The 13,068-nt window shown below is 37.4% G+C and overlaps 1 protein-coding gene across 1 annotated transcript; it reads left to right on the top strand.

Annotated features, from left to right (window-relative positions):
• Nucleotides 1-4,485: 4,485 nt before the first annotated feature.
• SCPL40 (serine carboxypeptidase-like 40) lies at nt 4,486-10,847 on the top strand. The gene is made up of 8 exons (XM_077362418.1): nt 4,486-4,859; nt 5,251-5,358; nt 5,452-5,726; nt 6,261-6,518; nt 7,771-7,889; nt 9,211-9,303; nt 9,655-9,760; nt 10,579-10,847. The coding sequence occupies exons 1-8, from the start codon at nt 4,490-4,492 to the stop codon at nt 10,732-10,734; spliced, it is 1,485 nt and encodes a 494-aa protein (XP_077218533.1). The 5' UTR covers nt 4,486-4,489; the 3' UTR covers nt 10,735-10,847.
• The last annotated feature ends 2,221 nt before the right edge of the window (nt 10,848-13,068 follow it).

Genomic DNA, 13,068 nt, shown 5'->3' with positions numbered 1-13,068 from the left:
CTATAGACTGTAATATTGCCTTCCAACTAATGGCACTACCTCAAAGAGTAAACACATACCCTGTCAAAGAGCTCCTACTGTCAAGATCACCTACAAAATCTGAATGCACATACCCACAAATATTTCTGCTAATACTACTACTCCTGTCAACATCTGAAGTCCCACGTAAGTACGGAAGTATCCACTTCATAGCCTGTCAGTGCTCCTTTCTCGAATTCCCCATTAACCTACCAACAATACTAACTGCATGCAAAATGTCAGGGTGAGTGCAAACCATAGGATACATGATACTACCAACTGCACTAGCATATGGAACACGTGACATGTGCTCAACCTCCTCGGTATGTGGTGAGAAACCTGATGAAATTATAAAATTGGCAGAAAGTGGCGTACTTATCTTACACTTCTGCTTAGCAAAACGCTCCAGCACTTTTTTTATGTATTTCTACTATGACAAACACAACTTGCCTGCTTCCTATCCCTCCAGATTTCCATTCCTAAAATCTTCTTCAGTGCACCCAAGTTTTTCATCTCAAACTCATCACTAAGTTTGGCTTTTAAGTTGTTGATTTCTGACATGTCTCTAGCAGCAATGAGCATGTCATCAAAATACAACAACAAGTATATAAATGTCCGATCTGAGAGCTTTCTGAAATATACACAATTGTCATACTCACTTTTGGTGTAACCATTTCTAAGCATTAAAGTGTCAAACTGCTTGTACCACTATCTATGTGATTGTTTCAAGCCACACAAGGATTTCTCGAACCAGCACACATGGTCTTCTTTTCCATGCATGACAAACCCCTCTAGCTGACACATGTAAATCTACTCCTCAAACTCAGCATGCAAGCAAGCTCTCTTCACATTAAGTTGCTCTAACTACAAGTCCAACAAAGCTACCATAGCAAACCATACTCGGATAGAACTATGTTTCACAACAAGCAAGAACACTAACTCCACACCTTCTTTCTTACTATAGCCCTTTTTCTACCAAACAAGCTTTAAACTTCACATCATCAATCCTTGAGTTTCCTTCTTCCTGAAGATCCATTTGCAACAAACATCCATTTTGCCTTTAGGTAATTTCACAAGCTCCCAAGTATAGTTTTTTTTAAGAGATTCAATCTCGTCACTTATAGCATTACTCTAGTGAGCTGAATGGCTACCTTTGACAACTTCATGGTAAGTAACAGGTTCTTGAACTTCTATAGTCTTTGTCACGGCCATTGCATAGGACACTAACTCTGCATAGCCAAATTTATGAGACGGCCTAATTTGCCTCCTCTCTGTCCTAGTAGTAATGCTATACTGTTGCTCTTCTGAAACATCATGTACTACACCGTCATCCTCTGTAGGATCCTCCACCTCATTATAAATAGGTGGCTATCTCTTGAACCGGGTTTCATCAAAAAGTGTTCAAGGTATGACTCCTCGAGTAGCTTGGAGTGGTCATAAGCCTTGTGTCGCTCACTTGAGAATTTTTCGTAGTATTGCCTACTCTCACTTGTCGGATGAAACTAGAAGAAAGTTGGATGATAAACCTGAAAAATGCATCCTTGTTGGGTATAGTAAAGTTCAAAAGCGTACAAGTTGTTCAATCCCATGACTAAAAAGATTGTCATAAATAGGGATGTGAAATTTAATAAAGAAGAATCTTGGAATTGGAATCAAAGTGAGAAAAAGAAATAAGTTTTTGTAAATATGGATGAAAGCAAAGATATTCATGATGGTAGAATTGAAGGAAATGAAAAGGTTAGGACTCCTAACTCTCCCTATTCTTCCCCATCTTCTTCAGCTTCATCTTATTCATCGTCTTCAACAAGCCTTGATTACCCTCTAAAGAAGACAAAAATCATAAGAGAATTACCGACGAAGAGTTGATGAATTTTGTTTTGTTTGCCGATGCCGATCCAATTAGTTTTGAGGAGGCATGTCAAGAAGAAAAGTGAAAGCAAGCAATGGATCAAGATATGTATTCCATTCAAATGAACAATACTTAGGAGATAACAGATCTTCCAAATGGGCAAAAGACTATTGGTGTGAAGTGGATATACAAGACAAAGTTGAATGCAAGTGGTGAAGTTGAAAAGTATAAAGATCGTTTAGTAGTAAAAAAAGGCTACAAGCAAAGGTATGCAATGATTACAAAGAAGTGTTTGCTCTCATTGCTCGTCTTGAGACAATTCGTATGGTTCTAGCTTTGGCGGCGCAAAATAGTTGGAAAGTTTATGAAATGGATGTCAAATTGATATTCTTGAATGGGTTTCTTGAAGAGGAGGTATATGTTGATCAACTGCCCGGGTACATGAAGGAAGGTGAAGAAAGCAAAGTGTGGCGATTGAAGAAAGCTTTATATAGCTTGAAGCAAGCACCAAGGGCATGGTATAGTCGCATTGACAAATATTTCATGAAGAATGATTTCAAAATGTGTCCTTATGAATGCACACCCTCTACATCAAAGAGAGTACCTAATGTGAGTTTTTGTTTGCTTGCTTATATGTTGATGATTTGATTTCTATTGGCAATAGTTCAAGCAAGTGTGAGAAATTCAAAAGAAATATGATATAAGAATTTGAGATGACCGACATGGGTCTTCTGCATTTCTTTCTTAGTATTGAGGTCAACCAAAGAGAGAATGGAATTTTTATTTCTCAAAAGAAGTATACAAAAGATTTGCTAAAGAGGTTTAGAATGGAAGGTGCTACACATATTAGCACACCTATTGAAGTTAACGTGAAACTATGCAAAAACGTGGATGAGAAAGGAGTTGATGCAACTCTTTATAGTAGTCTTGTTGGTAGTCTCATGTACTTAACGGCCACAAGACCGGAACTTATGTTTCTAGTGAGTATGATTAGTAGATTCATGGAATCACCATAACGAAGTCATTGGGAAGCCGGTAAAAGAATCTTAAGGTATGAAAGTGGAACGGCTGATCATGGGATTCATTATGGAAAAGTTAAAGATTCAAGTTTGGTTGGTTATTGTGATAGTGATTCGGACGGAAGTGCGGATGATAGCAAGAGTACTTCCGGCTATATTTTTAACATTGGTTCGGGTGCAATTTCATGGGCATCAAAGAAGCAGTTGATTGTTGCTCTTTCTACGGCGGAAGCAGAGTACATCTCATTAGCTTCGGCGGATTGTCAAGCTCTTTGGCTACGATGGGTTTTAGAAGAACTCAAACATCCGCAACAAAGAGGTACAAGTTTATTTTGTGATTATAGTTCGACGATTTCACTCACAAAAAATCCAGTTTTTATGGCAAAAGCAAGCACATAAGGATCAAGTACCATTTCATTCAAGACTTAGTAAATGATAGAGTTGTCAGCGTTTGTTTTTGCAAAACTCATGATCAAATTGTGAGTATTTTTACCATGGCTTTGAAGACCGATACATTCATCAAGATGAAGACAAAACTCGATATGGTAGTGGTCTAACTTAAGAGGGGCTGTTGGAAATGCAAGCTTGACCACTTGACCCTTGACTACTTAACTCTTGGTTTTTCCATTGTCTTGGAAATTGTTACTTCATTGGGAGCTTGCAAGATAGTCTTGACCAGATTGGACTAGTTTTTAGGAGTTATTGTTCTATGGACTTAGTTTTATGTTTTGGAATTGTACAAGTCATTACTTTTCATATGTTATTGTGCTAGTGGTAGCTTAGGGAAGCTATGAGTAATTAAGTCTTATTAATCTCGGATTTGAAGTATAGGCAATATTTTGAGCCATGTATCTTCTTCATATGTAAGCGATTTTAGTGAAATTTGAAGGGTCTTGAATAGTATAACAACTTTGGTTACTTTATTTGTGTGTTTGACATCAAGAGAACAATTTTCTTCTCTTGAACATCTTCTCCCTCCAACCTAGTGGGCTTCATGCCAACATGCGTGGGACCAAGATGACGTGGCCCCCTCATAATGTAACCGGTCTCGATGTTAAAAAATTCCCATGGTAGGGTTAATGCTAGTCGTTGGATTCAATCCAAGGATTTATATATAGGAAAAGAGGAACAGCAGGGAAATTTTGGACGATACCCACATACAAGGGCTGCTAGCAAAACGGGATTTCCTTTGGAAGATAAAGATGAAATCCCTATGTTGTGACACATGTGCAAAAGACAAGGAAGTGAGCTGAAAAAACATGTAAAATTGAAGAAATTGTCGGTCAATTCTACTTTCGTCTTTATTTTCCAAACGAAATCCCGTTTTGGAAGTGTTTCCCCTGGGAGATTAGTACTAATAATCCATGCAGTTATTAAAGATCGAGAACAAAATATAGAAAATTCGTTCTACTTGAGTACAAGCGCCCCCACGCTTCGTTGGATATAGAAATCCAAAACCGTAAGTATCTTTTAATATCTAAAAATACACGCAATTTATTGTTAAGTATATCATTCAATCTAATTTTTCGGTAGGTAAATCTTTCACTCTATAAATACACGATAACAAACCCTCTTTCCAAAGAAATCTTAGAGCAAAAAAAAGATGAAGTCCAATCTAGTTCTTTTCCTCTTCCTCCTCTCGCTGGTTATTTTGCCAAGCGATGCAAGGCAAGGAGAAGCTCTTAAGGCCCTCATGAAGGCAAAGAGGCTACAGAGAAAAACAAACACCAACAATATTAACCTTTTCGAGGCTCAAATCAACACAGCAAGAGATCTTATTGTTCAACAGCAGGGATCAAAGGAAGACGACAAGATCATAGAGTTACCGGGCCAACCCGAACATGTCGATTTTACACAGTATGGTGGTTACATTACTGTCGATGACAAGGCGGGTCGGGCGCTTTTCTACTATTTTGCTGAATCTGTTGGTTCTAAGCCTTCTTCCAAGCCTCTCCTTCTCTGGCTCAATGGAGGTAACTAATCTCTATATCACATCGTTAGACCATGTTTCACAACCATGAAATTTTTTCCAGGGAATATTAGTTTATCAATGCTGAAGGAGGGCTAGGTAGGGTGGGAGATGAAGAGACTTGAGATCCCATGTCCAAGGATTTCAAGTAGGGAAAAAAATTTATTTTCCTTGTTTTTAAGATATTTGGGAGTCAATTTATCACTGCCCAAAATAAATTGTATTTTGATTAGACTTTTGTTTTCGTTGTTTTTCATCCTTACGTACCGTCATTGAGTCTATACTTCTCCCAACCTCCCTCAATAAACTAAAATTCCACGGAAAAAAATTTCATGGCAGCCAAACATGGCTTTAAATTCATGGAATTGTGAGGTGATTTTATCTTTTCTTCCTAGGCCCTGGATGTTCTTCTCTTGGGTATGGAGCAATGGAGGAACTAGGGCCCTTCCGAGTCAATAGCGACGGTAAAACGCTCTTTAGGAATCCATATGCATGGAATAGAGGTTGGTGTTTCAAGGTTTTCTTTTATGCAAATAATAGTTTCTTCTCTCTCTTTTTTTGTCCATCTGAATTGATTAGTAATATGAGATTTGTAGTGGCGAATGTTTTGTTCTTGGAGTCGCCTGCTGGGGTAGGATTTTCGTACTCGAACACTACATCGGATTACAGCTCAAGCGGGGATCTTAAAACAGCTGAAGATGCTTTTATTTTCTTGGTAAATTGGCTAGAGAGGTACCCAGAATACAAGAGTAGGGATTTCTATATCGCGGGTGAGAGTTATGCTGGACATTATGTACCACAGCTTGCACATAGCATTTTGAAGCATAACAAATTGGCCAACAAAACCTTCATCAATCTTAAAGGGATCATGGTAAGCCACCCCCGTTGTTGTGATTCTGCAGTATTTCTTTAATTATAGGATTTTTTTTATTAGAAATATGATATGAAGCCTCTTTACATTACAATACATAACTATATACCACAATTAACTATATCATTAAAAAGATATGAAGAATGCTAAGTAATTTGTTCAGATTGGAAAATAATTCTTGGACGCAAATATATGAAAAATTTATGAATTGTTGGAGAGATATTAAGGAAAAAATATTTGAAAAATTACTATTTCTAAATAAGATAAACAAAAAAGGAAATTTTGTAATTAGAATGTGATTTCAGTTTTTAATTAAGTGTACCTTTCAATCATTTTGAATTCCTCGAGAGATTTACAAATAATAAATTAGTATAATGAATTATTAGTCGAAATTAAGTTTAACTTGTAAAATTCTCGTTTAATTTAATTTGAACATATAAAAAAGTTGCAACAACGAATCCAAAGAATCCAAGAATTTTGTTACTGTGGAAGAAATTAGGCACTGAGTGTTACATTTTTTTTTACTTCTTGTAGATCGGTAATGCTGTGATCAACGATGAAACGGACGAATTAGGAATGTACGATTACTTCTGGACTCACTCCCTCATACCAGATCAAACTATTGATCAAATCCATAAGTACTGTGATTTTTCGCCAAATGCAACCATCTCCCAAAAATGCTACAAGGGTACCGATGAAGCAGACAGTCTTCTTAGTAGCATTGATATCTACAACATCTATGCTCCTCTGTGCCTCTCTTCCGGTCTAACCGACAAACCCACGAAGGCTTCGGTAAGATCCTTTCCAAAAGCATTTTGTTATTGGGTCTTTCATATCATTTTGTTATTAATGATAGAATGAACGGTGCCCTTGGAAAAATCAGCTTCGAGGGCACTCCTAGTGGTTGATTTCAGCAAAGTCAAAGCAGTTTCCACTTTTTCCTGCGCAGCCGTACATGTACTTTGCTGAAATCCCTGGAAGCTGGTTTTTACAAATTTGAATATAATCTTTGATATCCAAATTATTTTCGAAGGGAAGTGATATATTCGCCCCTTTTGATTACTTGGGACACCCAGCAGCAGTGTAGTACATCACTCTGCGGTCATTGATACACTGCTGGTGTCCCAAGTAATCAAAAGGGGCGGATATATCACTTCCCTATGATTATTACGAGATAATATATGCAAATGTTTTAGAAATTCTCTCCTGTTCACCATTGTGCCTGTTGCTAGTATAATAAATTGCGGGCAGTTATATCCCCCTCTCTTCTAGTCCACAGCCTGTACAACACATCTTATATAGGTTGTGATGATCCTAGCCCTGATCTAAAGAGAAACTGCATATTATGAAACCTCTATAGATCGGAGTCTTGCGATCATCCTATGGAAATGATTTTGAGCAGGTGGCCCATAAAATGGATGGCTTGGAGCATCTTATAGTATAGGTGGGGCCTACCTTGTTCAAAGATCCTCAACAAATTAATTGTTGGGTTCATAGTGGCTTGGAGGGAATATCACTGCCCTAATCTTATTTGCTAACCAAATTTTGTAGCATCCAAATATTGTTTTCTGTGATTGATTAGAAGCAATGTTTAGGCGCAGTACGATTTCCACATTTGATTCGTCCAGCCGTCCATTTTGTAGCTACCGCAGTTGATTGCCGTTGCCCAAAATATGTGTCATCAGATTGGTGGGCAAATTACTTTTGGTAAATTGACTGTGGCCCACTGCCTATACATCCTCGATGAACTTTGATCCGATGGTTGGGATCATTCGATCGGAGTATTCATTGCAGCATAGGTAGTCCAAGTTGGGACCCGCCTTGTGGATTTCATGTTTCCAATGAGGGGTGGATGATGGGGATCACCCCTCATTACAAATGTAAAGAACCAAAAAAGAGGTGGAGAATCATATTGATTCCAAGTTTTAAGGAATTTTCTCGCAAGTCAGATTGTTAATATCAACAAACTGATTCTAAAAAAACTATATTTTCCTGGTTTGATTGCAAGTGGTAAAGAATTTTCTGTCGGATTATTTGGATGCAGGTATTTAATTTTGATCCCTGCAGCGATAACTACGTCTACTCTTATCTAAATCTCCCAGAAGTCCAAGAAGCACTTCATGCTAACCTTACAAAGGTTTCCTACCCATGGGATTCCTGCAGGTAGTATTTCATCTCACACAGAAATCCTCACAGGGGTGTTTTCGTCATTTCACCATATGTTTTCTATGATGATTATCATTGGTTAGGGTGGAATCTTAAATATCAATCCTGACCGTTGAGCTGACCCACAAGTCTTTGTTCACACTTCACACTAAGGTTTAAATTTAGGGTGGAATCTTAAATATCAACCACTTATGAGTGCGAAACCAATTATTGGACTCAAAATTACGTTTAAATTTGAGTCCAATAATCGGTTTAGCACCCACGCACAATCAGATTTCAAAATCTTAAACGAACAGAGCCTAAGCAAACATCTCATCAGTATGATTATGGCCAAAAGAAATCAAGAAAATCACGTGCATGCGGCACAAGTGGGGCCTTGTGGTTGTTAGGATATAGCCAACAGTTATTTCATCTGTTTTTTTTATGCATCCTAAGGGTTTTGCTAGGAAATTTCGCAGAAAGCCATTTCGTGGCTGGCTTTTGCATGATAGAACACCCACCTCAGATGAATTAAATGAATAAGACAAAATCTGCCAAAAAGTCAACCTGTGTGGATGTTCTCACATGCAAAAGCCAGCCCCGAAATTAATTTCCGCGAAATTGCCTAGCAAATCCCGCAACCTAATATACAGAATATTTCCTAATTAGGAAGGTTATAAAGAGCAGAAAATATCGGTTAATGATTATACAGATATATCAATTTATATCAGTATGGATACCTATATATCAATTTATATCCTGCTATAAATATACAAGATTTTAAAATATCTTGATAATACGGCAATATATTTCCACATTTAAAATACTAGAGAAAAACTTTTTATCTTTGCGAAAAATATTCTGAAAAGTCTTCAAATATTACCCTAGAATTTTTTTACTAAAATACCCTTCGATCACTTCTAAAATCATGTCTTTTTTCCTGAAAAATATTTAGCTTTAAACCAGTTCCAATTTCACACATAGATACGATCGAAAAGCAAAAATTGTGGGCTAGAAAAAGTCGTGGTTATAGAATAACTCAAAGGGTATTAGTCAATAAAAAAAATTTATTATCAATTATATGTTTGCATAGTTAACAGTAAAAGACTTCCTGAAAATATTTTTAAAAATGTTATAAAAAAATTGCTTACACCATGATTCATGAAGATTAATGAGTATATTTTTACAGATTACGAATTTATTGGTAAAATTGTGTCGTAGAATTTTTCCTGTTTATTATGTACGTAGCTGCTCCTCCGTCCCTGTTTATTTCATTGAGACGCCTTGATATTTTAGAAGAAGAAAAAAAATAATGAATATGCGTCACTTGGAATTACAGTGATGTCATCCCTGGATGGAATGACAGCCCTTCGACCATCATACCGCTCCTGGAGGAGCTCATGGGCAATGGAATTCGCACTTGGGTTTTCAGGTAAAGTTTCTACGGACAACCAATCAATATTACTTGATCATCTTTTATTTAACCTGGATTCATCTAGGCAATTGTGAGTCCCAAATAATCACCGATTATTGGACTCAAAATTAAACATGATTTTGAGTCCAATAATCGGTTTAGGACTGATAATTGGTTGTCAAAATCTAAACAAACAAAGCTTTATGTTTTATTTTGACTCCAATAATCAGTTTTGAACTCACAATTGATTTTCAATATCCAAAACAAACACTTTAGTAATATTAATTGGAATTGAAACAATTATATAAAAACCAAATATTGGTATATGAATATGTGGGTAATTTAATTGGGTTTTGCATTGAGATGCAGTGGGGACACAGATGGTCGGGTTCCCGTTACTTCTTCTAGATATTCTTTGGAAAAGCTTAAACTTCCAGTGGAGACTACATGGTACCCTTGGTACAACAACGGAGAGGTAATCCCAATTCCAAACTAATTTCATCATTATTTTCTTGATTGCTGTCTCACCATTATTTCATTTCTCAGTTGGAGCTCTGCTGTCATATATGCTTTGTATATATGGATTATTATGAATAATGATTGGAGCTGTTTTCTGTTGGGGCACATTACAGGGCACAAAAATATAATACATATATTGACATGTATCAAAGAAAGAGTTGGGTGCACTAAACCTCATCATTTCATCCTACTATGTAGTTAATTTATATTCTTGGGAAAAGCCAACACGTTGTTTTCTTTAGTCTTGAAATGGAAGTAAATTTTCAGAACACGTCCTATGTGTGACTGGGTGGGACCCAGCCTTGTATAGGACATGTTTAAAGGGCCTTGCCTAACGCGTTCAATGGAACTTTTGGTGTATTGGTAAGGTACCTAACATTTGGTATCAGAGCAGCCACCATGTCCCGTGTTCGAGTTATGGAAGCGGCGACCTGTGGAAAGGGTTACCTGGAAAGGGCCCGAGTAAAAGCCGTCACAGAGTGGGCCGCCGAGGACAGCGGATGCAAAATCGTGGTGAACTGTTACGGTCTTGAGTGGGGGCCTGCCTAGGTATGGGAATGGGTGGGACCCAGCCTGGTATGGGACAGGTTTAAAGGGCCTTGCCTAACGCATTCCATCAGCTCTCGAGCTTTTGGTGTATTGGTAAGGTATCCAACACCCGATGAATTACTTTGCTATGAGAATTTGTTTACAATATCCTTCATTTTGTGATACTTATTCTTTTCAAACATTAAAAGTAATAGAAATGAGGTTTTTCCATTTTGTTTTGATCAGGTTGGTGGATACAGTGTAGTGTACAAAGGTAACCTAACATTTGCTACAGTGAGAGGAGCAGGCCATGAGGTTCCAAGCTACCAGCCTGTACGAGCTCTAGAACTCATCGATACTTTCCTTCAAGGGAAGCTACTTTTTTCTCCCTGGTTTTACTAACTTCTTTCTTGTTTGTCTCTTTTCTTCACTCACATCAGTTAGTTTGACCGGTAATTTTTTATTTATAGAGGATATTATCTTTTTAATTTTTTGTTAAATTGATTTCTTTGGTCTCTCTCTCTCTCTCTCTCTCTCTCTCTCTCTCTCTCTCTCTCTCTCTCTGACACACACACACACACACAAATAGTGCAACACTAACACAAAAAATACGCAAATAATATTGGTGCGGTTTGGAAATGATAGCTGCATGGGCGAGTGAGATCTGTTCCCCCTCATGAGAAATAAGAAATCAGAATTATAAGAGTGTGTTCGGCAACAATTCTTTTACGGGATTCTCCCGGTTTATTGGATGCCGAGTATGACAAAAGCAAAGAATTATCGAAAATCTCATTCGGCTACCGACCCACATTGAGTCCATTTCTAAGTTTTCATCTTTTATTTCAGCTAAAAGCTGAAATTTTTCAGCCAACTAATTAGGCGAGAATGAGAGAATGAGAAGTATTGCCAAACACGCCCGAAGGATCTCTAATTCCATCTAAAACTCACCCTCCCTCACGGTGAGAAAAGAAAACAAGTCATCTATCAAACCTTTTGATTTTTGTTTTCTTAAATAACTTTTCGAAATAGAAACCAATAACCCTTCTATGTTAGAAATAATAGCTAACAGCTAACGGTTGAGGAATCACGACATAAACTCTTAAATCTCCACCTTGGCTTATTTTATAGCCACCTCGGATATATTTTTGTAGGTGTCTCCAGCATGCACCTATTTGTGATATAGTTCCGCATCTCCTTCAAAAAAGATGCCAAACTCTTATCTCAGGGTGAACTGTTCTTAAGCAAATATTTACCACATGGTAGTAGAAACATTGCAGGATACCTAAAAGATTGGAGGTATTGATGAAGACGAAAACTATCAAGAAGGTGCGGTGTGGAACAATTCCATGATTTGAGGAAGTTATGACCGATTTACGTGCGTGCTGTGTGTCTGGGATTTCTATTTTAGATTTTTTTAGTTTACTTTAGATAGATGAATGGTTGAGATTTATTGCATAGGCCTTTATCTTTAATAGTTTCTTTTCATATAAATAGATATCACCAAAGCATTGTAACGAACTTCTTTGAATTATTGATTGAAATGGCCATTAGCCTTTTGAGTTCTTTTGAGAATTGTTGGGTTACTAGGATTAGCCCCTACAAGAGTATTTTTCTAGTTTTGAATCAAACTATTGTATTTCCTATGACGGTGATCGAATGACCTATTTTTCCTCCACTGCAAACCAATGTGTTACGAACCTAAATCGGTTCGTAATGGATTTGATCTTCTTAGAGGGAAGATCAGCCTCTTGACCCACTTCGAGGGAATGGTCATCCTCCTCTGTGCACAAAACACACTATTTTGGGGATAAAATTCTCATTGAATAAAGAAAGGTTGCGTACAAGTTATTTATTAAAAATCCTTATTTTAGTAAGCCTTATCTCTAAGACTCCTAACTATACAAAGCAAATTTCAAAATAACAAATATCTCAACTAACTTATTTCATCCAAGGTGGGACCCAAATAAACACGTAACATTCCTCCCCCTTGAAATCAACCTTGTCCTCAAGGTTGGATCGCCGAAGAAGATAACTTCTTCCGCCGAGGTACCAAATCTTAGTGGGCATCATCTTCACGAAAAATATAGTTGAAATCAATAGTTGAAACAACTCCATCTTCCAACTGATCTCATCGTGTCGTTCATCAAAGATCCTTCGATGCGTGTTCTTGGAATGATTTAGATGATAACACACGAATGGCCATGGATGAGAGTCTTTTCGATTACGTAGGACAGATTGAGGGGAAGATGAACGGTGTATTCTCCGGTGATGACCTCTCTTTTGTATCTTCTTCGCCTTTTTCTATTATCTGTTTTCTTTCTCTATTCTTCTTTTCTCGTCCTTTTTTATTTTCCGTTTCTTTTTTGGAACTTTCTTTTCTTCGATTTGCTTTCTTTCATCTTCACGCATTTCCTTAATCAGCATGCTGATTTTGTTGAGGCCTTCCGCAAATCACCGTTGCTCTTCTATCATTCTTGAAACAGAAACTCTCATCTTCTGAAAATCATCCCCAGAGAATCTAAAATCTCCATTGACGTATCCATGGCGTAGGACCGGCTGCTTTGATACCAATTGTTATGAACCTAAATCGGTTCATAACGGATTTGATCTTCTTAGAGGGAAGATCAGCCTCTTGACCCACTTCGAGGGAAGGGTCATCCTCCTCTGTGCACAAAACACACTATTTTGGGGATAAAATTCTCATTGAATAAAGAAAGGTTGCGTACAAGTTATATA

This window comes from Tasmannia lanceolata, unplaced genomic scaffold (assembly GCF_043159265.1).
Source record: "Tasmannia lanceolata isolate RefF3 unplaced genomic scaffold, GAP_Taslan_0.1 ptg000019l, whole genome shotgun sequence".
Lineage (NCBI taxonomy): Eukaryota > Viridiplantae > Streptophyta > Magnoliopsida > Canellales > Winteraceae > Tasmannia > Tasmannia lanceolata.
This window is presented reverse-complemented; position numbering and strand designations above follow the sequence as displayed.

Excerpts from the sequence above, each read along its gene's own strand:
- SCPL40 (XM_077362418.1), top strand. The coding sequence starts at position 4,490 with ATGAAGTCCAATCTAGTTCTTTTCCTCTTCCTCCTCTCGCTGGTTATT. Across the intron at positions 7,890-9,210 it reads TACCCATGGGATTCCTGCAG|TGATGTCATCCCTGGATGGA; the intron begins GTAGTATTTCAT and ends TTGGAATTACAG. Across the intron at positions 9,304-9,654 it reads ATTCGCACTTGGGTTTTCAG|TGGGGACACAGATGGTCGGG; the intron begins GTAAAGTTTCTA and ends ATTGAGATGCAG.